General features: G+C 43.0%; 1 protein-coding gene across 3 annotated transcripts in view; it reads right to left on the bottom strand.

Annotated features, from left to right (window-relative positions):
* LOC126259388 (neuroparsin-A-like) overlaps positions 1–27,830 on the bottom strand; it is a 244,252-nt gene that overhangs the window by 36,946 nt on the left and 179,476 nt on the right. For all 3 annotated transcript variants that reach the window (XM_049956144.1, XM_049956146.1, XM_049956145.1), the window contains exon 3: positions 2,203–2,275. In XM_049956144.1, the coding sequence (XP_049812101.1) occupies positions 2,203–2,264 (62 nt within the window). In that variant the 5' untranslated portion in view covers positions 2,265–2,275. The remainder of the gene's footprint in view (positions 1–2,202; positions 2,276–27,830) is intronic.

The raw sequence follows: 27,830 nt of genomic DNA, 5'->3' as shown, positions 1-27,830 counted from the left end.
TATCTAAACTGTGCGCAAACCAGCAAATTGATTTCATACAACAGTCAATCAGATATCATCAAGTATTACTAAAATAGCAGTTCTTCTTAATACATTAATTTAATTATGAAACTATTAAGTAAATGCAACCATACGCTGCAAAATCCTAAAAAATTCCTAAAACGCTGAGAGGTGGCTGTATCGCCTTCAACGACGAGCTGACGAATGATATGAATGAATCTTGTCGCACGCGATAAGACCCCACCTGCTTCAATTCACTTTACGAACAATTCCTTCTTGAGGACTTTGGCCAGCCCTCAGTGGCTCGTATGAAACAATTACTCTTCCTTTCAACTAGTATGACGCCTACTGGAAAACGCTACCCTGTACTTAAATAGGACTTCTGGGAATCAAATACAGCGTCATCAAATATGTCTCTAACTTCTTGTAACGAGTAAGCCGTGTCTAAAAAATCCAGTCACGAACTGTAAATACCGGTAGTGGTCACATCGTAAACCATTGTCTATTACTTTTCAAAGTAATCGATGCGGCAAGAATTTCTTTTTTAATGAAAAGTAAGAAGTTTGCAGAAGGGTGTCTCATGCACATTGCTCATTTGAGACCTCACACCGCTGAAATATTTGCTTCCAATCATTTCCTTCTGTACCCAATCTGGAGTCTATAATTTTCCACTCTAAAGACATGAATAGTATAAGGCTGTTCCTGGAAGTCTCCTGATGGTAGAATACTATCGTAAAACTCCTTTATAACGACTAACGGCTATTTATCGAGATTATCTTACTTTTTTGTGATCTCTAGCTAAACCATAACGCCATGATAAGCGCCTGATCTTTGTAGAAAACTGATCCCTGAAAGCTCACATGATCCATATGTATCGAGCTTTCATTTACAAGAATTTGTCATACGGATAGTATTCATAGGTAGCTGAAACTGAACACCTTACTTCTGAAGCTTTAGCCGCAGATTTACGAAGCTCTTGAAATGATCGCTCGTTGCAAGATACTGCAGTCTGGAATTCGTCTTTGGATATTTGCTACGGCTATAAGTCAGCATGGAAGAGTGAGTACTTCCGTCGATGTATTTACGCAACACTGAATTCTGAGTTCCAGTATCCTTATACAAAGAGTGATACGAAAACATAATGAAGTGTAGGTACTCCAAGTTTGCCTGAGGAGTATAGTGACCAGCTTAGTGGGAATACTCGTCCTCTCCAAGAGGAATAAAGTTTCCCAGGAACTGAAGACTCAAAAAAACGTGAGTGCATCTGAATTTCGAGACGTGCTGCGTGCGCCTATATGCTTTACTTGCACCCATCATTCTCGTTGTCAAGTATGCGGTCCTGTGTCTCATACCATACACTCGAGATAGTACGGTATTCGCAACACACGCTGTTCGCAGAGCTCCTTGCAGGAGTATTCGTCGTGTTTATCAACTGTTTCCAAGATCAGGAGTCGTATCATCAGAAACTAGCTTTTCGCAAATCGTGTCTTCCATTCTTGCCACCGAATCGCGTATCATAGACTGATGCCGAGTTTCGAACACAGCGTGGTGATCGAAAACTACTCCAAAGGATTACGCTAACTTCTCACGCCGCTGTATTCTGTTAGAATGAAACACGTCTTAAAGACTTAAAACTTCGATATATACCTTAACACGTTCTCTCGCATGTAAACAATAGAAAAAATCTTTCGAAAACTATTCTGGAGACATTTTCGACAGGAGGAATACGTCACCTCAAGCTGCGACAGACAGGAACGGTACTGGACATCCGCAGCTTACACCGTTACGGAGTATTTTACGTTTGGTTTGTAAAACATAACAGTTCATACCGGATTGGATACGCCACGAAAGAGACTACAACTTTTTTCTTTCTTTCACTCTTAAACAAGCAGTGGGAGTACCCGAAGTATGTCAGTTGTCTCCCAGTAAAACCTGACAGAACCAACTGGCAAAATAAAGGAGAAAACTAATTCTTCGTATATTCGCGGTTACTTCTACGTGTGACCTGTAAAGCAGACCGAATATCATGTGTCTAGCACTTCTGGAAGGCCTCAAGATTATAGTTTATTGATGCCCTTACCGATTTTAAATGTAATAATCAAGCGACTCGCCCACGATATGAGAACGATGAAGCAAAATATTCGGAAGAGAGATACTATAACAATCCGTAAGGCATATTCTACGCAGAAGTGAAGTCCTTACCTGTGGAACACGATGACGGTGATGAGAAGGGTGGCAGCGACAAGTGCTGCTGCGGGCTTCATGGCGGCGGCGTCTGCAAACACAATATGGACGTCTTGTTAAGTTCGGTTCTATATTTCGATTTCTTTGTGCTTCCAGCAGATAAAGATGTCATTACCAAATACTTGTGAGCAAAAGTTAGGACGAAAGTAACTCCCGCATGATGTGTCACTGTCAAGTATCATAGCTCGATGAAACTCGCACCATACGTAGAAAGAACTGCTACAGTGCAGTACATATGCCAACTGCCGACCGAGGTGGCCGAGAGGTTCTAGGTGCCTCAGTCTGGAACCGCGCGACCGCTACGGTCGCAGGTTCGAATCCTGCCTCGGGCATGGATGTGTGTAGTCAGGTATAATTAGTTCTAAGTTATAAGGGACTGATGACCTCAGATGTTAAGTTCCATAGTGCTCAGAGCCATTTGAACGATTTTGATCATACGCTAACTGAAAGAAAAACGCAATAAGACGAACTGAAATGACACTTCTACTCAAAGATAACAATTTTACTGAAGGCACCGCGATTTATGATGGTCCTCTGGACATTAAAAAAGACGGGACGTGGTTCTTTATGGGGTATTTTACCATCACGGGCGGCAGTACATGTTCTGCAACGTGCTGCCATGCTGACCATAAGGTTGCTAAACAGTTATTGCGGTAGGGCATGGCGCGCCATTCCTCCACCAGCGCGACTGACAACTTTCGATGGTTGTTGGTGCACTTGGACGTGCTGTAATACAGCTCCCCAAAGCATCCCAAATGCGCTCCATGGGATTTAAGTCGGGGGACGAGCAGGCCAGTCCATTCCCTGAGTATCCTCTCGTTCAAGTATATAAGCGTAACGCGGCAAAGCGATATAAAATGTAACGAGCTTGTAGGGATTGTAGAAGGGTAGGCGAAAGATCGACTTCGGTTTATTGAGAGAGTTTTAGGAAAGTATGGCTCATCTGCAAAGGAGGCCGCATATTGGACACTAGTGCGAACTATTCTTGAGTGCTGCTTGTGTTTTGGAATCCAACCAGGTCCTATTAAAGGAAGACATCGAAGCTATTCAGGGTCGGGCTGTTAGATTTATTACCGGTATGTTCGAACAACACGCAAGAGCTAAGAAGACGCTTTGGGAACTCAAATGGGAATCACTGGAGCGAAGACGACTTTCTTTTCGAAGAGCACTACTGAGAAAAATTTAGAGGACCGGCATTTAAGGCTGACTTCGCAACGATTCTACTGTCGCCAACGTACATTTCGCGTAAGGACCAAGAAGATAAGATTAGAGAGATTAGTGCTCATACCTAGGCATACAGACAGTCGTTTCTCACTCACTCTATTTACGAGTGGAACAGGAAAGGAAATGACTAGTAGTGGTGCAAGGTACTCTCTGCCACTCACCGTATGGTGGGTTGCGGAGAATGTATGTGTATGTAGATGTACCAAGAGCACCTCCACCTACTCTACACGATGCGGTCGCATCCATAAAAATGAAGTCACAACAGAATTCAGCTCTGAAAAGACTCACATGGGGAAGGAGAACAGCGTCACAATAACGTTGTTTGGTAACTGCACCGTGTTCAAAGATTTGGATGTCAGTACGCCCATGCAACATTATGCCTCCACATATCATAACATCTGGTCCACTAGAAGTATCGTATGCAACAATGATGGACGTACCCACATATAGTGAGAGATGGGAACACGTGATCCACCCAGGAATATAATCAAACATGATCGTTTGGTGAACCAAGTGCTATAGAGTGGAGAGGCGAAGGTTAATTTCGTCATTAATTTTCACACACCAGAGTATATTAGGTACACACCAGTGTATATTAGGTACATTAAAAATGCTACCAAAATGTATGCGTTTTTTTCTTGGTGTAACTTAATTTTCACTCGTAATGTGTAAAGAAACGATTCATTTAGTTAATTAAGTGATGAATTATAAATAAAGAGAAATAAATGTAAAAAAAATCTTTTTACATATTACAGCTATTCGATACCAGTTAAGCATATTACAAGAACAATTATGACTAATACCCTAGAGAGGAAAGATGCTATCCAAAAGTGAGAGTGATTTAGAAGCAACGCTCGTGCTCTACATAACTCGCCCCTTTTAGGTACAATGTCCTGTGAGCTATGGACGCACGCTAAGAAGCAGAACCGCTCTCAGATAAGTGACTGGCTCGAAGTCTTGTTGACTAATAGAACCAAATACATTGTCCTGGACGGCGAGCGCGCGTCAAGGAGAAAGGTAACGTTTGGAATGCCCTAGGAAAGAGTTATGATATTCCTGCTCTCCATGTCAGGGTGGTTATAATTAAAGTACAGTTACTCGAAGAGGTCCAGTGTGGACCGTAATTATTGTATGACAGTGGAACTTGGTACATATACTAATGCATTAACGCGGAACCGATTTATGCTGGGAAAAAAAATTAGTTCCAAGGTTGGCCGCCAGGTGGCAATCTGGCGCTCTACGCCATTTGTATGATGGTGTGACATCCTCGCTGTCATCTGAAGAGCCTTAACGTGAGTGAACAGTATGGCTGTCGAGAAGAGAAACCGTGCGCTGTTTGTGAAATTGTTTCATATGAACCGAAACAATTACAGTGCTGCATTAAGAGCGTATCGCCGCCTGAAAGTTATGAGGAGACGACCGATGTCATTAAATGGTTTAAAGAAGATTTGAATACACGGGCGAGCTTGTGTGGCACCTGGAAGAGGAAAGCATGTTATTCCAGTGGAAGTTATTGACGAGGTTACTGTTGTAATTGACAGTGAAGCACGGGTAATGTTAGTGTTCCTGCAGTGTCACGAGAACTGTCCGTCCCATGGTGAACGATACTGAACATTTTGCTATCTATTTTGGACTGGTACTAGTACAAGTTCCAAACGGTGCAGCAACGGAACCTTATCATCCGCAGCAACGTTCTGAATATGCCTGGCACGGATCGAAGCTAATGACATGTTGTTGTTGTTGTGGTCTTTAGTCCTGAGACTGGTTTGATGCAGCTCTCCATGCTACTCTATCCGGTGCAAGCTTCTTCATCTCCCAGTACCTACTGCAACCTACATCCTTTTGAATCTGCTTAGTGTATTCATCTCTTGGTTTCCCTCTACGATTTTTACCCTCCACGCTGCCCTCCAATACTAAATTGGTGATCCCTTGATGCCTCAGAACATGTCCTACCAACCGATCCCTTCTTCTAGTCAAGTTGTGCCACAAACTTCTCTTCTCCCCAATGCTATTCAATACCTCCTCATTAGTTATGTGATCTACCCATCTAATCTTCAGCATTCTTCTGTAGCACCACATTTCGAAAGCTTCTATTCTCTTCTTGTCCAAACTATTTACCGTCCATGTTTCACTTCCATACATGGCCACACTCCATACAAATACTTTCAGATATGACTTCCTGACACTTAAATCTATATTCGATGTTAACAAATTTCTCTTCTTCAGAAACGCTTTCCTTGCCATTGCCAGTCTACATTTTATATCCACTCTACTTCGACCATCATCAGTTATTTTGCTCCCCAAATAGCAAAACTCCTTTACTACTTTAAGTGTCTCATTTCCTAATCTAATTCCCTCAGCATCACCCGATTTAATTCGACTACATTCCATTATCCTCGTTTTGCTTCTGTTGATGTTCATCTTATATCCTCCTTTCAAAACACTTGGCTGGGTGATATTCTATGGAGTGACGAGGCACATTTTGTACTTCAGGTTGCAGTGAATATACAGAACTGTAGAATTAGGGGTATTGCTAAACCGCATGATGTACACGAAGATCCACTGTACTCGCCGTATGTGAGTGTGTGGTGTGGATTTCAAGCACCTTTACTGTCGGCCCGTTCTTCTTTGAAGAGATTACAACAAGAGAGCCTATCAGGTGTACCGTGATGCCTGTTACCGAGTTCTCTTTTTCCAGCGTGTGATTCCTGCTTTACAGGAGCGCAACTATGTGGAAACCATGGTTTTAATCCAAGATGGGGCAACACCTCATGACGCCCGCCCAATGAAAGATCTGCTTAATGCAACATTCCACGAACGTGTTATCTCCAGAGGTTTTCCAGACGCATGGCCTGCAGGATACCCTGATATGAATCCATGTGACATTTTGCCCTGGGAATATCTAAAAGCCGGCCGAAGTGGCCGTGCGGTTAAAGGCGCTGCAGTTTGGAACCGCAAGACCGCTACGGTCGCAGGTTCGAATCCTGCCTCGGGCATGGATGTTTGTGATGTCCTTAGGTTAGTTAGGTTTAAGTAGTTCTAAGTTCTAGGGAACTAATGACCTCAGAAGTTGAGTCCTATAGTGCTCAGAGCCATTTGAACCATTTGAATATCTAAAAGAACTCGTTTACCAGGGACATGTTCGATCTCTACCTGATCTGAAGGCCAATATACAGGAACACATTGTTCAGAATTCACCGGAACTGCTGCGAGCAACTGTTGATCTCGTATTTTACGGGTGCAGAATCTCGTCGACGTTTCTGGTGCGCACACTGAACGAATTGTGAAAACGCCAGGTAATAATAAAATCGACATTATTCTTTCTCACTTTTTTTTATCTTTTCCGCCCACGTCCCGTTCCTAAACATTACATATGGAAATGTTTCTATCCGTCTTTCTATCATCCACAGAGCCAGATTTGCAACTGGTGGCCAAATTGGAACTATTTTTTTTCCATCGTAAATGGATTTCACATTAACGTATCTGCCAAGTTTCGCTTTCATTCGATAATTGCAGCCCACACTGGACTTCTGTAAGTAGTTGCACTCTAATTATAATCACCCGGTAGGCAGCAATCTGTCGACGGCAATCTGAGGTTGTTTGCTGGCAACGTTACTGTGTACAGTAAAGTGTCTTCATTAAGTGACTATAGGGGGGGGGGGGGGGACCAAGATGACTTGCACACATTTGGTTCAATGAATGGTAGCTTATTTTGAACGTGGATAGTTGTAAGTAAATGCGGATGGGAAAGAGGAATATGCCTGTAATGTGCGAATATATATTATTTTATGCTATCCAGCATGATTCAGAAAGAAGAATTTAATCTACTCTTCTCGTTGCGGGGGTCTCTCACCATATGTCATGATCTCGCTATTCTTCCTCATCCTCTTCCATTCCTCTTCTCTCCACCGCTTCCTGGATACCACTTGGCCACACTTTTCGTCGTCTTCCTCTTCTCCTTCCAGTAGGTTGTCATGAAGTTACTTTGTTGGGTCATCTGACTTCATCCATTCATTTTACATGATCAAACCATTCTAACTGTCTTTCTTCTATTTTATCAGTAATTCTATAAGGAGTCTTTGTCCTTTCTCTTATTTCCTCATTTCTTACGTGGTGAAGTCGGGAAATTCTACAGGCTCTTTTCAAGTGATCCATTTCTAAAATTCTAAGTCTCTTTCTATTTCCTTCTATGGGATCCAGGCACTCACTACCATAGCTTGTTACTGGTTCAACGATTAATTTGTATAAATGAATTTTAACCTTTAAACTCATTTTTGTGAACTAAAGAACAGCGTCTAATTTTTGGATAGCCGTCCTCCCCTGCCTGATCCCTTGCTGTATCTCTGTGTCGCATCTTCCATCACGTGATAGGGTAATCTGTCTAGACATAACATTGCGCAACTGCGTGCAGCGGAGCGAACACACAAATTGTGTTGCAAGGAAACTGAATGGCTTACTACGTTTTACTAGGAGAGTCATAAAGACTGTCGCATCTACAGCGCCTGATAAAAGTATTCGGACACCTTTTAGTGGATATTAGCATAAAGCGGTCCACCCTTCGCCATTGTGATGACTTGAACTCTGCTCGGGACGCTTTCAATGAGGTGGCTGTAAATCTGTAGACGAATAGCGGCCTATTTTTCCCCCAAGAGCTGAAACCAGAGAAGATAGTAAGGTTAGATGCTAGGGTCTGGAGCAAAATCGTGAACTGACCCATTAGAAAGGTGTTCCGTTGTTTTCAGGTCGGGACTCTGGGCAGGCCCGTCCATGTTACTGTCTACGGACCATTGCCTCTCAGATTTGCTTTATGGCAGGCTGTATCGTCTTGCTCAGTCACTCATCGGACGAATCCTCTACCGATGCTGTTGATACTACACAAGCCTGTAAAACTTAGTGATCTTCTTCGGCATTTAGTTTCTTCTTAGACATAATAATGGAACAAATTCATAACCACTAAAAAAACGCCCATGCCACAGCACCACCACTCTCTCTGTACTTCACTATTACTACCATACATGATGGCAGATAATGTTCTCCAGGCATTCAACAAACCTAAATCCTTCCAACGGACTGTCACAGGATATAGAGTGATTTATCAATCCAAATCATCCAGGCATCCACTGGCCACAGTAGCATCCCTATTTACACTGTCTCAAGCGTCACTCATTATAGCTCACATAACTGTGTGGCTTGACCGTCGTAGCCAAGTCTTTTTAATTCCCTAAGCGCGGTCATTGTGTTGGCTGGACTGCTGTTCGCACTTCGGAACTCACAAGTGATTCCGCCTTCGTGAGATTTTTTACAATCACCCAGAAATGTTCGACTGTCCCTGTCCGATAGTAAGTGAGACCTGGCAGATCTTGGTTTAGATCTGATTGCCCCTTCGCGTTTCTGCATCACATTCACATCACCAACATCCGAATTAGGCAGCTTTATAAGGATTGAAATGTCGCTGTCGGATTTATTACGAAAGTGACATCCAGTGGCTAGTCCACGTTTGAAGTCATTGTCGTCTGCTGATCGACCTATTCTACTCTTATTGCTTCTCTACTGACAACACGATACTCTCCACCTGCTTTTTTACTGGCGAGTCCGCCTCTAGTGACATCCAGTAGTCGATTCCGCATTACATACGAGTGTCCGGACAATTTTTATGAGTTAGTGTGTAAAGGAGACCATGTACAGAACGCCTGTGCTATCCGTTTCTAAGCATTTTAGAGTGTTCAGAATCATCGTCAGGTAGGATTATGGGAGAATATCGACGGAATTTAGAAGCGTGAGTTTATCACCAGTCGATTTGGTCAGTAGAAGAGCAATACAGAAATGCTCGGGGAGCTTAGACACGAGTTCTTAGAAGAAGGAAGGCAATCTTTTCGCAAAATGCCATTTAGGAAGTTTAGAACTCCAGCGACAGCTTGTAGAAAGGTTCTAACGCCTCCAACGTTAATTTCGTATAAGAAGTCTGAGGGCAAGTACCGAAGACTCGTGGTCGGTCATAAATGTATTCGACATCTTTTTCCCACGCTCCCTCCATTCTTCCTCAAGTTTATTTGAAACTCTACATAAGCGAGGAATGAGAGGAACAGTGACAGCACTAATATTTTTTTAAATTTTTGAAGTGGAGATTACTTAAAAGATTGAGCGGGAAAATAATCGTGCCCATTTGCGACGTAATAACCAATGACAGTATCTGGACTACGACACCTTGATCTTTTAGCAAAAAGAAAGGATGAGTATCAAAGCTTTTATCACTCTTAAATTCGTAGTTGTAGGATGTCGTGAACAACGCATGACGAATATGAATTCAAGATTTTTAACAGCGAATCCTAGGGATTCCACACATTTCCTATATGGGATCACCTCCGAGAGACTAATTACTTTATCGGAATGATGTAAGCGTGGTCTTAAAAAGGGTACTCGTTACAATTGAATCTACGATCCAGTTGTGTATCTTAAAAGTCACGAAGATGCGAGGCTATCAATTAGAAAGAAGAAAGAAGAGAGAAATATAATGTTATTTCTATCGAAATTACCAATCAGAATTTAGATACACGTTGTAAATAGTAGAATGATGCTTCATCCATACTCTGGATGAACTCTGGAGCTTGGCAGGGTGGGATTGTGTGTTTCACTAAACGACACAGTTAGCCTCATCTTATTCACTGAGGTGACAAAAGTCACGGGATTCCGATGTGCACGTGTACGGTATGACGTACACAAGGCATAAAAGGGCAGCGCATTGGCGGAGCTGCCATTCGTACTCAGTTGATTCAAGTGAAAAAATGTTCAACGTGATTATGGCTGCGGGGTGGGGATTAATAGACTTTGAACACGGAATGGAAGTTGGAGCTATACGGTTGGTAAATACCATTTAAGAAATCGTTAGGGAATTCATTATTCGGTGATCCAATGTGTCAAGAGTGTGCCGAGAATACCACGTACAACGCAAGCCAACAGCCTTTACTTGACGATCGAGAGCAGCGTCGCTTGCATCAAGTTGTCAGTACTAACAGACAAGCAACACTGCGTGAAATAACTGCAGAAATAAATGTAGGACGTACGACGGAAGTATCCATTAGGGCTACTGCAGCAGACGACCGACAAGTGTGCCTTTGCCAACAGCATGACATCGCATACAGCTCTTCTCCTGGGCTTGTAACCTTATCAGTTGGACCCTAGACGACTGGAAAACTATGGCCTGGTCAGATGAGTCAAGTTTTCAATTGGTAAGAGCTGATGGTACGGTTCGACTGTGGGCCCAAGTTGTTAGCAAGACGCTGTGCAAGCTGGTGGTGTCCCCATAATGGTATGGCTGTGTTTACATGGAATGGAAGGAGTGCTCCAACTGAACTGATCGTTGCCTGAAAATGGTTACTTTCGGCTACTTGGAGACCATTTGCAGCCACTCATGGACTTCATACACCCAAACAACGATGGAATTTTTATGCATGGCAGTGCGCCGTCATTGGGCCACAGTTGTTCGCGTTTGGTTTGAAGAACATTCTGGATAATTCAAACGAATTATTTGGCATCTCAGATTGAATGACATGAATCCCATCGAACGTTTATGGGTCGAGACCTCACTTTGTGCACAAAATCCTGTACCGTCGACACTTTCGTAATTATGGACGGCTAGAGAGGCAGAATGGCTCAATATTTCTGCAGGGGACTTCCAGCGACTTGTTGAGTCCATACCAGGTCTAGTTGATGCACTACCCCCGGAAAAACGAAGTCCGACCGATATTAAGCGGTATCTCATGTTCTCATGTCTTTTGTCACCTCAATGTAAGTAGTATTTGTTATGCTTGCCATGGTAGGCTGATGTGCGTGACTCAGCAATATAGGTAACCGTGCCGCATGTAGCTGGGTCTCAGACGTAAGATTATATGAGGTTCCACAGACGAATACTGAAGGTTGAATACTGACTCGGATAGTTAATAAACATACATTGAGTCGAAACACAGAGAAAAGAAAGTTACGACACAACATGACTAAAAGACGGGATCGTCTGATAGGGAACATCCTAAGGCTTCAAGGAATAAATCTGATAATGAGGGACAAAACTATAAAGGGAGACCAATTGTTGACTATAGTAAGCAGATTCTAATTGATTTAAGTTGCTATAGTTGCCGGGCCTAGTGGCCGAGCGGTTCCAGGCGCTACAGTCCGGAACCGCGCGACCGCTACGGTCGCAGGTTCGAATCCTGCCTCGGGCATGGATGTGTGTGTGATGTCCTTAGGTTAGTTCAAGGGGACTGATGACCTCAGAAGTTAAGTCCCATAGTGCTCAGAGCTATTTGAACCATTTTTTGCTATAGTTAGGCGGAGATGAAGAGACTTGCACAGGACAGACTAGAGTGAATAACTGAATCAAACCAGTCTTCAGGATCATGACTACAGCAATATGAAGCTTTCAAGATACCCGGCTGCATTACAATTGCTCTGAGTGGTTTTTTTTCCTTTTTGTACTGACCCATCACATCTTGTCTCAAATCAAATGTCTGAAACATGCGTGAGTTCTGAACAATACGCTCTTTAGAGAGCTGGTGAAGCTTTCGAAAACTGAAACTTCCGAAATTTAAAAGTGGAATATCTAATTTTGAGTTTTTTTCTTAATCGATTATCCAATCACTTAGACATTGCGATTATCCTGAAACCTCATCACGACGATCACAACGTTGTCGTTCCTGCCTCGTCCAGGTTAATAAATTGACTTTGATCAGAGATGCTCCCACTTACTTAGTTGATTTCTGAGGGTCGATACGCTACTTAATCTAGGTAAAAAAATTTAAATCTGTGTTACAAGATTTTTGTACTTCAGACTGATACTGTCATGTAAGTTGATTCACAACGCTTCCGTGAAAACTCAAAGCTTCAGTTGGAAGGACAATAGATAGGGGATGTAAGGCGCTATCAGAGCCACTTCTTAGGGAACCACATCTACCTGCTTCTACATCATTAAGCCGCAATTCTCGCTTAGTCATTTGGCAGACAGATCATACAACCACTTTCAGACTATTTATCGGCGATTCTGGTAATATGTGGTAAGTGAGAAAAATGAACACCTATATATTTCCTTCCTTTTTTATTACGATGGTCATTTCTCCCTACATAGATAGGAGTCAACAAAATTTGTTCGCATTATGAGGAGAAAGTTAGTGACTGAAATTTCCTGAAAAGATCTCGTCGCAACGAAACAAGCGCCATTGTTTTAATGACTACCACCCCAACTCTCTTATCATTTCCGCGATACTCTCTCCGCTACTTTGCGATGATAAAAGACGAGCTGCTCTTTTCGGAACCTTTTCGATGTACTCTGTTAGTCATATCTGGTAAGGATCCCAGAAGAGGACGAACAACCGTAGTGTAGGCAGTCTCTTTAGTAGATCCACAGGTTACGTGTAATACGACAAATATAACTGCCTCACCGGTCTAGAAATAATACGAACATTGTTACTCAGTTCTCGAATCTAGCTTTTTGTGGTGTAATAACGCTGTCTTGGTAAGGCCAGCAGTCATTTACTTTCACCTTCCAGCGACGGACAATAGTTTGATGCGAATATAATAGTAACTTTCGAGTGACTGATGAATTTACATGCACTGTTGTATTGTGTTCATTTAGTTAAGAGGAACTTAATAGTGAGGGACAGAATGAAAGTCGATTTCGGTACATAATGTACTCCTCTCTAATTCGGCTTTTTTTAGGACTGACATTAAAATCGCAGAGCGACAGTCTTGATTTAGAGTTGCCACGAGTTCTATACAACACTTGAGTTGGATTCGACATCTTCCTCTCGTATAATCACACAAAATTCTATCGTCAATCCTTGTGTAATTCGATCTCCCTCTTCGACTGTAATTATCCCGAAGTCGACGGGTCATTCATCATCAACCTACCATACTTCTTAGTTCCTTTTCTAATTTCGTCAGTACAAATATGTCCGCCCCCTGTAGCTGAGTGGTCAGCGTGACAGAATGTCAATCCTAGGACCCGGGTTCGATTCCCGACTGGGTCGTAAATTTCTCCGCTCAGGGGCTGGGTGTTGTGTTGTCCTCATTATCATCATTTCATCCCCTTCGACGCGCAAGTCACCAAAGTGGCGTCAAAGAAAGACTTGCACACGGCGAACGGTCTACCCGACGGGAGGCCCTAGTCACACGACATTTTTATTTAGTACAAATATAATTACTCCAGTTTGAGAACACCAAATGTGCCACCGACGTTAAAAAGCTCCTATGCGATGCACAAATCTGTAACAACAGTAACTTACATCTGTTCTTCCGTCATGTACATTGTGGTTCATTTCGAAATTAAACTCGGTACAATGGCGTTCAAGCTGGAAACAATAGATTCAGAACGTTTATGTTCTCCTTGACCGTGGTTTCCAGATACAATTTTTGTTCTACGTGAAGTGAGAGGTGGTATATTCTTTGCGTCTAGAGCAGAGGACGAAGCTCGCTAGATTTGTACTGTAAATATTACTTGTGGCCTGTAAGGACTGGAAGGAATGATGATTAACGTTTAACGTTCTCTCGACAACGATGTCACTGGGTCTGCTGGTAGAGACCGCGTCCTTTTCAAAGGAACCGTCGCATAATTTACGTTAATCGACTTAGCGGAGACTAAATCTTTATGGCTGGACAGAGATATAAATCCGGCTCCTGCATTATGATATTGCTAATGCATTAATAACGGCACCTTGCCTAGTTAGTATGGAACTGAGAGAAACAATGACTTGAAACCGACGTTTGGGTAGAACTTTGAAAAACCCTGCGTAGAAATATGATTCCTCACATTATGTCTTTTAATTTGGTGTCCAGTGCATTGTTCTGAATTTGCCATTAAAGTGTGAAGCTCTTGCACTTTGGGCCTTGTGTTTTGTTTTATTGTTCTTATTGTGCTAATAAGTAATACACATAATTTTCATTGTGATACAGAATGGTGTTCCATTTGAGACCCTTAAAACTAGAGAATTAGCTTCATCTAAGAGACGCTAGCACTGTTCAGAACTGCATGTACCACTGAATACTCAGTAAATTTAAACTCTCACACGAAAATGAGTCAAATAGTATGATACACCCGTGTTACTTTGAGATACGAACGTTTTTGGTTAGGCTTTACCGTGACTGTTATTGGTATCGAATGAAACTACAAGTTTTACTGTTACCAGTCACTGCATATTTATTTCCACACTGCGTTTAGAAAGTTTAAACCTCATGTGGAATTATGTTTGTGGATGAACACTGTATATATCCGTTATGTTATGACATTAGAGTAACTAGACAGTGCCACAGGTTACTCCAGTACCGTAACACAACATACATGTCATATTAATCCACATAAATCCACCTAATGTTGAAGGTTTAACCCTTCGAAACACGTCGTGGAAATAAAATAAACAATGATTGGTTACAGTAAACCTGTTGTTTCATTCGATACCCGTATAATGTTTACATTGGTCAATTTTTTAAATACAGAAATTCAGATCCTTTCATACTCATTTACTTAACTGGACGCTGCAATGAGAAATACGTCAATTTTTTATTTGCTTGCATGTGCGTGTTTTTTGCGGTATTGTGCGTTTTAGTGGGTCGTTACATATACAAAAATAAGAGACTATGCATCTCACATAAAGTCGATTGAGAGCTTCACTACACTAAAAACAAAATATTGAAGGGTGTGTTTCTGGATGGAGAACGGTTTTAACATTTATATTTTAATGGAGAAGTGAGTGAACGCTAATGCAGTTGTTGGAGAATATGCGCAGCATCTAGATTTTAACGTACCAATGGCTTTACACATTCAAAAACATCCCATGCTGTTCCTTATTGTTTTCCATAGAACAATGCAGTTAAGTTCCTTAAGATAAAGGCGAGAAATTAGATAAATTCGATAAAATTATGTAATGCTACACACTAAACTGGTGCAGTGGCTACTACTTTCGAAAGGAGTAGAATTCCATCCAATTGTACGTTTTTCATACTTCTCCAGATTGGTTTAAGAGGAATAGCGATAGATTTATTTTTAAAACGACACATTCATTTTCCTTGCCCATACTACTACAGTTCTAGCTTGTTCCCCATATCAAATAACCTTCTTAGTGTAAGCGTTGGTTCTTGCAAATGGTGTTGCTTTTATGGAATGCAGGTACTAGTAATTCAATAGAAATAATGTGTGCTAAACTCGGAAACAAATAATTCCTTCTATTGAAGTTGGAGGTGACGAAGACAGTGTTTTTCTATTAAAGCTTATTTACACCTTACTTTTTATACGGCATAATGAATACGATAACTTCACAGCAAAAAGTGAATTAGACCCATAGTGTCGTTCCTTAGCAGTTGACAGAAATGGTGCACGTAAAGAGTAAGGGAGGTAGTAGTGTTTCTACATGGGAGACAAATGGCAGAAAGCAAGATTAGGGTCAAATGCCCCATCGATAACGAGATTAATAGAGACAGTACACAAGCCCCACAAGGGCAATGATGAGGAAGGAAATCAGCTGCTTCCTTTCAAAACAGATATCTTGGGAGTTGGCTTAAGAATTTTAAGAAAAGCACGGAAAATCTAAATCTGAAATGGTCGAAATGGAGTCTGAACCGCCTTTTCCAGCATGCGAGCCCAGTGTGTTATCACTGTGCCGCCTCAATCGCAGTTGTTGCCTTTTCGTGCTGTTTCCATTTCCTGACAGAGCACATGTGCTGTAATTTATTGATTACATCAAGCATGCAGTAAACGGAGATAGTGAAGACTGAGGCTAATCGAAATCATGGCATTGAAAATGATACATTCTTATCAGACGAGAGGTCACCAAAGCGGCGGCCATCGCATTCTCGGTGACTTACGACGTGTAAACTTAGAAGACTAACAGAGCGAGTGTTTGTCTAGGATGTCGTCGGCAGGAGGTTGTTTGTCCCTCTGTTCTGTAAATAAGCAGCCGGCGATAACTGGTCTCACAACCTGAAATCGACGGTAAAGACACAGAACAAAAAGCTGATTTCACATGTACAACTAAAGATCCTACCCTGCAGTCACTTTTTTTGCGGTAGACCGCTTCCGCAGACTTGCACATGTACCACCAGGCTATCTACATTCAGGGGCAAGGTTTGCCGACAGCGTTTGGCCGGGTTCCCACTATCAGTATTGTGGGAAATCAAGTATGTAGCTCCAGTGAACTACCCTCAAGCTACATCATACTTGGAAAAAAGGTACACCGATAACATCTACACATTATCCTCCCACGAACACCAGCAGCTGTAATTCTTCTTGGATTTTTACAAAGAAACATAGGAATCTGTTTCTAACAAAGATGTTTACAACGTCTTACCCATGTGGGTGTCCTTGTGTAATAAAGTATGCTGACAGAGGAAATGTTATGAATCCCTAAGGTCCTTGAACTCTCTCTCCCCCAGACACACGTGTAGTGGAGGAGACTGTAATTATCTTGTTTACAGGTACACCGTGCGGCTAGCAAACATCTTATTACGGAGCTGATGCAACATATTGGTTCAGGGAAGACGTGGTTTGATACGTTACAAATACTAGGCGAAGAAAAACATGACCCCAGGAAAACAAGAAACTCTAGGCTACTCTAATACTAATTTTTGTTTTTAGACCACTACAGATATTGATATCGCTGGAAACCGAAAAAGACACAGTTAAAGCAGCAGCCAACGACATACCGAATTCTTATATCCAGTGAGAAAGCAATAAATCTAAAATTGTTCTCAGTACCACAACGTGGTATTCATAAAAATTTAGAAACAGATATGAGAAATTTACATAACCACGAAAATAGTTCTCACTGACAATTGGTGTTTCAGTTAACTTATAACTTTATCTTAAAGATGTGCATTTACACTTTCATTAGTAAAACGTTCACCCTAGCAGGTCACAGGCGGCTTAACACGCATTCTGCATTATTTCCGTTTAAATCAACCAGAAAGTTTGTTTACTGACGATGGACAGCTGTTTTGCCATGAGTACGCAGCCCTCTCCATAAAAATGTATTTTCACGTAAATTCTTCTATTACTATATATAAATCTCCTGTCGTATCGTTCGTATCTGCGTGTTGCGTATAATTTTTCCTTTTTTGTGTATTTTGGATCACGCGTTACATTGGAGACAGTCTGCAATTCATTTCGAATGTCATTCATGATATCTATACTGGTTTTTAAACTAAGATGAGTGGCTAATAGCCGATTTTTTCTTAGTATTTCAACTCTTTTCGTGCTGTCACGCGTTTCTTTTTGTACTCCGTGATAATTTCTGTGTCCCTGCCACATCTAAAACCCTCAATACTCTGTTTTGTGTATTTCAGTCTTCGTCAGTTCCTGCAGTTTTTGCTCTTCACTGACTCATTGATTTCACATGAAGTAAACTGACACCAAAGCCTAGTAACCCACTCTCACTTCTGCTATATCTTGCCTGTCCCTTGGTTTTCAACTTTTTTCCGCAACGTAATTCCAAAGCTGTTAGTTTATTCTTGTCCTAATTTTCTGCTCTCTAATTTTAATTTCTGTTCAATAAATGACACATATCATTAGCTCCAGGAAGAAAAATGTGATTTAATAACAGGCTATTTCGTTGTTGACCAGCTCTTACTGAAAAATGAAAGACACATCTCGTGATGTCATCTCATGGCACTAAATCCTTGAGTGTTGCGGTGGAAGGTGTTTCAGAAAACTGAAAAAGTGTCTATGTAACTCATTATCAGTAAACGAAATCCGTAGTTCTTAGTGAAATGATTGGGCCAGGCAAAACTTTCTCGAAAATCAGATTGGTATTGAGTTCCTTTTGGTTCCAGGTTCAGAACGTTATACCTCAGTGATGACGTGAAAACAAATTAGAAATATTCAGCATTATTCCGTAAGCAGACTGTGTGTCGTTTAAAGAGAGTGCCTAAATAGTTTCACGACATTGGAACTATTTTCGGAAGCAACTGTCATATAACAATATAATTGTATGCTTTTCAGCTCCATCTTTGTAAACTGGATGTGGAAAATCAACTGCGATTGGAAAGACCTTACATTTCTGGCGAAAGAGCGATTTTTGTTACAAATGATAGAAGAAAAACTGAAAATATTTTTTTTATCTCTATTTTCATTACAAGTTACTATAAGCTTCTTGAAAGAAAGTTGTTCACGACTACTTTCAGAACTTGCATGAGAGATATTATTGGTAAGATATTTGACTTCGAGATAAAAAAATTTCGGTGAATGACTTGATCTGGAAGTACATAGATTAATATTCTTTACAAACACTGTACATAGTGCTAAACACTCCCCATACTTTGATGAAACTAGAAGTGATGGAATTGAGCATAGAATCTAACGGCACACTACGGTTTGCATAATGTGAACGAGAGTTGGATGAAAATTTGTGGAATGTAATTAAGAGAGTGATATAGTAACTCCCCGACACTCACGGAAGTTCTTCATTCTGCATGTTTTCTTGGGCTTTCTGTTCGTTCTGTCTCTTCGTGTACATCGCAATTTGAGTTATTACTTGTACAGTACTACCAAAGTAGAGAGGACTTGTGTGGATCCCAATACGGGTCCCAATATGCAGAACTAGTTCTGCAGCGAATAGATATATGTGCACGGTAGGACTAGGTACCGACATCATTTGAGGTATATTGATAAATTAGAAATAACGTAATGATGGTTTATGAATGAATGTTAGGTAAAGCTTTTCCAGCACAGTCATATTTTACGGTTTTCAACAGAAAGATTGCAAAACTATGTTTCGAACGCTGTGTGGTATCGTTCATAAAGGCTTAGAAGCTAACTGCGGAAGTAATACCGAAATGATTGTACCGCCATTGCTTCATGGAATACCCCCTTAGCCACATTACTGCGTTGCCAGGTGCTGACTCTGATAGGCTGTAGGACTCAGCCACTGTATACATGTTTTATCCGATGGTTTCCTCGAAACTGGACGGTGAAGAAAATGCTAAGTAAACAAATATTCTCTAATACTAATCATAGGCCTCCCTATTCTCGAGATATCCTCCACATTTTTTTCCGTATTCGTAGCTTGTTTACATCCCCACGAAAACTGATGTGGCCTACGTCAAATCCATATGTAGACGAACACCTTATTCGGTATTCCTGCTGCATGTCTTTAAGATTAGAAAACTAGACAAACGGTATGATTCCTATTCCTGAAGCCCTTAATTTTGTCTGACACATGCAATTATTTTACTGCCGATTTCTGCTGTTGATTTTCCTAGTTTACTAATGATGTCCTCTTACTTATATATGTCTTTACATGATTTCCTATAAAAGGAAAAGGTAGAAAACTACTAAGACAAATTATTTACAGAAGAATGAAAAGTCTTGTAGCACCCAATATCAGGGAATATCAGTTCGGATTCCGGAGAAATATAGGTACACGTAGGGCAATACTGACCCAACGTTTTATCTTAGAAAATGGGTTGAAGAAAGGCAAAATAGATTGATAACATCTGTAGGTTTGAAGAAAGCGTTTTGCACTGTCAACCTGGCTATACTCTGTGAAATTATGAAGCCATTATGAATAAAATACAAGGAGCTATGGGTTTTCCACAATTTGTGCTGAATCCATATTGCAACTACAACAGTCGAATGACATAGAAGCAGTATTTGCGAAGGGAACAAGGCTTGGTTGTTGCCTAACCACGATGTTATTCAACCTGCACATTGGGCACGCTGTGATGAAAACCAAGGAGATATTTTGAAAGGGGATTATTGCTCAGGTGGAGACATAAAAACTTCGAAGGTTCCTGATGACATTGTAGTTCTGTCAGGGGCGGTAAAAGACTTGGAAGATAAATTGAACAAATGTTAAAAGATGAATACCAACAAGAAAGATACTAGGGTGATGGAAAGTAGACGAATTAAATCAGTCGATGCTAAGGGCTACGAAGTGAAACACTAATAGTTGCACATGAGTTTAGTTATTAGGGCAGCGAAATAACTGACGATCGTTGAGACAGAGAGAACATAGAATACAGAATGGCAATCGCAATAAAGCGTCTCTGAAAGAGAACTACACTACTGGACATTAAAATTGCTACACCACGAAGATGAGGTGCTACAGACGTGAAATTTAACCGACAGGAAGAAGATGCGACACCTACAACGTGCTGACATGAGGAACGTTTTCAACCGATTTCTCAAACACAAACAGCAGTTGACCGGCGTTGCCTGGTGAAACGTTGTTGTGATGTCTCGTGTAAGGAGGACAAATGCGTAAAATCACGTTTCCAACTTTGATAAAGGTCGGATTGTAGCCTATCGCGATTGCGGTTTATCGTATCGCGACATTGCTGCTTGCGTTGGTCGAGATCCCATGGTTGTTAGCAAAATATGGAATCGGTGGGTTCAGGAGGGTAATACGGAACGCCGTGCTGGATCCCAACGGCCTCGAATCACTAGCAGTCGAGATGACAGGCATCTTATCCGCATGGCTGTAACGGATCGTGCAGCCACGTCTCGATCGCTGAGTCAACACATGGGGACGTTTGCAAGACAACAACCATCTGCACGAACAGTTCGACGACGTTTGCAGCAGCGTGGACTGTCAGCTCGGAGACCGTGGCTGCGGTTACCCTTGACGCTGCGCCACAGACAGGAGCGCCTGCGATGGTGTACTCAACGACGGACCTGGATGCACGAATAGCAAAACGTCCAGGTTCTCTTTACAGCATCATGATGGTCGCATCCGTGTTTGGCGACATCACGGTGAACGCACATTGGAAGCGTGTATTCGTCATCGCCATACAGGCGTATCACCCGGCGTGATGGTAAGGGGTGCCATTGGTTACACGTCTCGGTCACCTCATTGACGGCACTTTGAACAGTGGACGTTAAAGTTCAGATGTGTTACTACTCGTGGCTCTACCCTTCATTCGATCCCTGCGAAACCCTACATTTCAGCGGGATACTGCACGACTGCATGTTGCAGGTCCTGTACGGGCCTTTCTGGATACAGAAAATGTTTGACTGCTGCCCTAGCCGGCACATTCTCCAGATCTCTAACCAATTGAAAACGTCTGGTCAATGGTGGCCGAGCAACTGGGTCGTCACAATAAGCCAGTCACTATCCTTGATGAACTGTGGTATCGTGTTGAATGTGCATGGGCAGCTGTACCTGCACACGCCATCCAAGCTCTGTTTGAAACAATGTCCAGGCGTATCAAGGCCGTTATTACGGCCAGAGGTGGTTATTCTGGGTACTGATTTCTCAGGATCTATGCACCCAAATTGCGTGAAAATGTAATCACATGTCAGTTCTAGTATAATACACTCCTGGAAATTGAAATAAGAACACCGTGAATTCATTGTCCCAGGAAGGGGAAACTTTATTGACACATTCCTGGGGTCAGATACATCACATGATCACACTGACAAAACCACAGGCACATAGACACAGGCAACAGAGCATGCACAATGTCGGCACTAGTACAGTGTATATCCACCTTTCGCAGTAATGCAGGCTGCTATTCTCCCATGGAGACGATCGTAGAGATGCTGGATGTAGTCCTGTGGAACGGCTTGCCATGCCATTTCCACCTGGCGCCTCAGTTGGACCAGCGTTCGTGCTGGACGTGCAGACCGCGTGAGACGACGCTTCATCCAGTCCCAAACATGCTCAATGGGGGACAGATCCGGAGATCTTGCTGGCCAGGGTAGTTGACTTACACCTTCTAGAGCACGTTGGGTGGCACGGGATACATGTGGACGTGCATTGTCCTGTTGGAACAGCAAGTTCCCTTGCCGGTCTGGGAATGGTAGAACGATGGGTTCGATGACGGTTTGGATGTACCGTGCACTATTCAGTGTCCCCTCGACGATCACCAGTGGTGTACGGCCAGTGTAGGAGATCGCTCCCCACACCATGATGCCGGGTGTTGGCCCTGTGTGCCTCGGTCGTGTGCAGTCCTGATTGTGGCGCTCACCTGCACGGCGCCAAACACGCATACGACCATCATTGGCACCAAGGCAGAAGCGACTCTCATCGCTGAAGACGACACGTCTCCATTCGTCCCTCCATTCACGCCTGTCGCGACACCACTGGAGGCGGGCTGCACGATGTTGGGGCGTGAGCGGAAGACGGCCTAACGGTGTGCGGGACCGTAGCCCAGCTTCATGGAGACGGTTGCGAATGGTCCTCGACGATACCCCAGGAGCAACAGTGTCCCTAATTTGCTGGGAAGTGGCGGTGCGGTCCCCTACGGCACTGCGTAGGATCCTACGGTCTTGGCGTGCATCCGTGCGTCGCTGCGGTCCGGTCCCAGGTCGACGGGCACGTGCACCTTCCGCCGACCACTGGCGACAACATCGATGTACTGTGGAGACCTCACGCCCCACGTGTTGAGCAATTCGGCGGTACGTCCACCCGGCCTCCCGCATGCCCACTATACGCCCTCGCCCAAAGTCCGTCAACTGCACATACGGTTCACGTCCACGCTGTCGCGGCATGCTACCAGTGTTAAAGACTGCGATGGAGCTCCGTATGCCACGGCAAACTGGCTGACACTGACGGCGGCGGTGCACAAATGCTGCGCAGCTAGCGCCATTCGACGGCCAACACCGCGGTTCCTGGTGTGTCCGCTGTGCCGTGCGTGTGATCATTGCTTGTACAGCCCTCTCGCAGTGTCCGGAGCAAGTATGGTGGGTCTGACACACCGGTGTCAATGTGTTCTTTTTTCCATTTCCAGGAGTGTATGTTTGTCCAACGAACATCCGTTTATCATCTGCATTTCTTCTTGGTGTAGCAATTTTAATGGCCAGTAGTGTATTAATCCTACAAATTTTGTTTTGGGATGTGTATGCGCTGGAGGTACGGGTTTGGAGTTATTCAAGAAAAACGCGTTTGAAAGTCACTTTTGTAAATTTATCTTAAATAATTCGAAGACTACGCCCTCTAGCGAAAACGCATCCCAGTACAAAATTTAACTACACTAAATATCCTACAAAAAGGTCCCATAGATTTTTTTCTCTAGGAATAAAACTTTTCGCGTAGCGAGCGAGAGAATATAAAAATTTTGCACGTGGTATTTGAAGGGATTATAGGTTGCGTAAAACCTAGAGCTAGGGGCAGCTGAATCCCGCTGTATAGCTACACAATGTATAAAATGGTGTGGTATCCTCTCCAACTAATTTCACGTTTCAAATAGAGCAATTTTGAAGAGCTGTAACCAAATGCGTAGAAGACTGTATATTTTGGCACACGTTGACAACGTACCGGAAGGACTTCCCCCCCCCCCCCTGAGCAGTGGGGAGGAGGAGAGGGAGGCGAACCACACCTCCCGGCGTGGCGGCGTGACGTCACGAGGTGCGTAGAGTCAGGCGCCTATTTGCGGTCCAGAAGTGCGCCGCGGTGGCGCTCGAGAGTAAAACGGGACGGCGAGTCGCGTGATGCGCGCGCCCACAGCCGTGCGGAGGCGGATAGCGCCGCGTTCCACGGACTTAGCACCACATCCTACTCACATCATGTGTGTAGCTCGGTACCAGCAACAAGGAGACCCGAGGCATACTTCTGCGCCAGTAGCAGTTACAGAACGAGACAGTGGCATTTCTTTCTACATAGAATTCCTCTTATTCTTTTTTTTTTTTTTTTCATTGTGGTCTTCAGTCCAAAGACTGGTTTGAAGCAAATCCCAACTCTAGTCTATCCTGTGGAAGCCTCTTCATCTCTGCACAGCCATTGCAAGACACGTTCCTCTGAACATGCTTACTTGATTCAAACTGTGATCTCTCTCCTCAACTTTAAGGTCTACACTTCCCTCCATTATGAAATTCACTATTTCTTGATGCCTCAGGATATATCTTAACAACTGATTCCTTTCTTTATCGAGTTTAGTCATACACTTACGCTGCCTGACAGGAAAAGCGGAAAATCTAGAAGTCATGGTTGGAAGGCAGTGTAACTTCGAACCACCCTCGGCGCGTATGTAAATGAATCGAGCTAAAACTCCCTGCGAGAAGCACAACGAACACCAGAGTACATTAGCTTTGTTTGTGTTTAGTGTTATTCCACGTGTGGTAGGGTATTTAAGGGGTGTGAGCATTGTCAGATGTTGAGTGGTCTGTGTGGCGTACATGGAGATGCTATGTATCCGTGTGAGACAATGTTATCAGCACCAGACAGGTCTGGAGAGGCACCTCATTGTGGGTCTCCATTTGACCAGATGGTCGAATCGCACAATTTCGAGGTTTGTGAAGCATTTGGAAGTGACGGTGGCCCAATCTTGGACTGCAGGGAAGTGCAGGCACACTCGTCATCAAGGTTCTGGTCGATCATGTCTGACCACCAGAGGAGAGGAGCTCCATATCATGCAAGAAGCACATCGTAATCCCTTCACAGCTGTGCCAGCCATCCGAGAACAAGCCGTTGACTTCATTCAACAAGCTGTTTTATCCCGCAACATAGATCTAAGACCAGCAGCAGCCAGACAAGGGAATTACTGTCCCATGCATTGTCTTCCATTAACATCACAACACAGTCGGCTGCGATTGCAGCGCTACCAAGACCAGGAAGCACAGATTGCTGTTTAAAAGCACTACGATGTGTTCAGCGATGAATTGCGGATATGAGTACCCCGGATGACCATTGCCAATGAGTATGGACACAGCTTGGGGAGAGGTCCCAGTCTTTCAATTTTTTTAATACGAACAGCGCTGTTATTCCTGGCGCCATGGTGTGGGGAGCCATCGTGTATGACTTGAAGACATACGGCCCAACTGTACTTCACATCGTGTGTTACCTCTCGTGCAATAGTATCGTGGTACCATTTTTCAACAGGACAATGTTTTTCCACTCGTCGCATGTCTGTATAAACCACGTGTTCGACCTTGAGATACACAAGTGGCTAGCAGGTTCCTCACATCTGACCCCAATAGAACACGTGTGGGGCAGCTTGGTCATGGGCTCCATCACAGCGGTAATATCCAGGATATCAAGGAGCAGTTACAACAGTAGCGCACCAGTCTGCGTCAGGAGAAGATGTAACGGCTTGATGACACCCTTTCTAAGCGAATGAGTGCGTGCATCCAGGCCAGAGGAGGTGCAACAACATTCTTATAAGTATGTTCATACTGCTAGGTTTTTTGGGAACTAGATTCTACTTTGTAATAGCTGAAATAACATCACATACCCTCTCAACCCATGATCTCGTTTCCTCCTTTTTCTGGAGGAGGAGGAGGAGGAGGAAGAGTAAGAGGAGACTAGTGTTTGACGTCCCGTCGACAACGAGGTCATTAGAGACAGAGCACAAGCTCGGATTACGGAAGGATGGAGAAGGAAAGCGGCCGTGCCCTTTCGAAGGAACCATCCAGGCATTTAGCTTAAGCGATTTAGGGAAACCACGGAAAATCTACATCAGGATGGCCGGACGTTGGCTTGAGCCGTCGTCCTCCCGAATGGGAGTCCACTGTGCTAACCACTGCGATACTTCACTCTGTCTTTCCTGCCAGGTCCTTCTCGTTTTCGTCAGGCAATACATTTTTTTCTCTGATTCGATTCAGTACCTCATCACTAGATATTCGATCTACTGGTTCTTCTGTTGCACCAAATTTAAAAAACTTATATTCCATTCTGTGTGAACTGGCTCTCCAAAGGATCTTAAAAATTCTGAGGCAGTGTCGTCTACTTCAAGGAACTTGTTTAGTCCAAGGTCTTTCAGTGCTTCTTTCCGCAGTATCATTTCTCCATCTCATCATTTGCTTTCTCTTCCGTTTCTATAACTGCCTACTAAATTCATTTCCCCTTGTATAGCTCTCCTATATACAGTATTCCTTCCACCTTTTAGCGTCCCTTCTTTGCTTAGTACTCGTTTGCCATCTGAGCTCTTGAAATGCACGGAAACGCTTCTCTTTTCCCCATAGGACTCTTTAATTTTCTTATACGCAGTATCTATCTTTCCCTTTCTCTTACATGCTTTTATAACGTGTTTGTTCTACAGCTAAAAATGTAATGATAAGGGTTTAAATAACAAATTATCACTAAATTAACTCTGTTCTTGAAGAATCCAACGAACTATTCTGTACGTGTTCAGTAAAATTGCCATCTACATTTACCAACAGAGCGAAGAATGCAGTTTTAATTGAAACAACTCCAGTGTCCGATCCTACCGCAGGAAGGAAGCTTACTGATGTCTGTTCATGCATGGCTTCCACATCGTCTGCCAGATACTTGCTTTTGGTCATCCTGTCGATGTTGACAGTTTTCAAATTATGGGCGTTTCATACAGCGTTGAGAAAGGTGACTTGCCCAGTGTTATTGACCATTGTTATGTCAGGTCGATTACAATGGATTGTTTTATCGGTTATTATGCTGCAGTCACAGTAAATTTTGGAAATTTTAATTTTCTGCAATAGAGAGGGGATCGTATCGGCTGTATGGAGAAATTTCTTTCACTAACTGATACTGCTGGCCCATCTTCTGGTGGATTATTTTGGCTTGGCCTGTTCAAATTAGTTGACGCCAAGGTCTTACATCCAGATCTGGTGTGTGATATACTCTCCTTTTGATACCTACCCTTCATATATGTATCATCTATTCCTTCCTCTTCCAGGATACACTTCCGACAGTTACTACTCGATATAACCTGATTTTGTACGGCTGTCATTGATGTCTTAGTTTGTACGGCTGTCATTGATGTCTTAGTTTGTACAATCACACTTGCGAAAATCGACATTGCCGTGATTGGTGTCGTTCACGTGTTTCTTAGTGCACTTCTTTTGTAAGCATCTTGGTATCAATTATTTCAGTCTTAGATTTTGAGGCAGTCTCGGAAGTTTCTGTTAGATGGAGTCATATGTAATAACGTCTGCGGCGGCTATGCTTTTTTGATTGAAGACCTGCTGCTCTAAAAACACGTTTCAGGTTCCAAAGTTGCTTTTCGTGCAGCTGCTCAATATCTGTTAGACGCCTGATGTGGTATAGTTAGCTTTTCAATAGCTGATTCAGGATGATGGATGCCATTTCTCATTATAGTTTTCCGTGTTTTCCTCCTTGTATCTTCCAGGTCGCTTTGTCCATTATTACTGTTATCTCTCTTTCTTACAACAGAAATGACATTGTTGGACTCAAGTCTACTCCAGATCACTTGCAATTTCCTCACGAGTTGGCCTGGCGCCTTAAGTAATTTTACAACACTTAACACAAAATACGGGCAGTTTCAGAAACTACGATATCGCGTATTTCAGTGTTTTTACTATATCCTGAGATTGTAAACAGAATGCTCTTCAGATTATGGGGCACTGCCACAGGGCAAGCATTCCTGGCAGAAGTGAGGGCGAATCGACCGTCGTGCCTGGATAGTTCATTGCGTGCAAAAGCCAAAGATTCCTGCTTCGCGTCACCGTCCCTTAC

Source organism: Schistocerca nitens, chromosome 5 (assembly GCF_023898315.1).
Source record: "Schistocerca nitens isolate TAMUIC-IGC-003100 chromosome 5, iqSchNite1.1, whole genome shotgun sequence".
Classification (NCBI taxonomy): Eukaryota; Metazoa; Arthropoda; class Insecta; order Orthoptera; family Acrididae; genus Schistocerca; species Schistocerca nitens.
The sequence above is the reverse complement of the archived record's forward strand: the minus strand, read 5'-3'. Positions and strand labels throughout refer to the sequence as shown.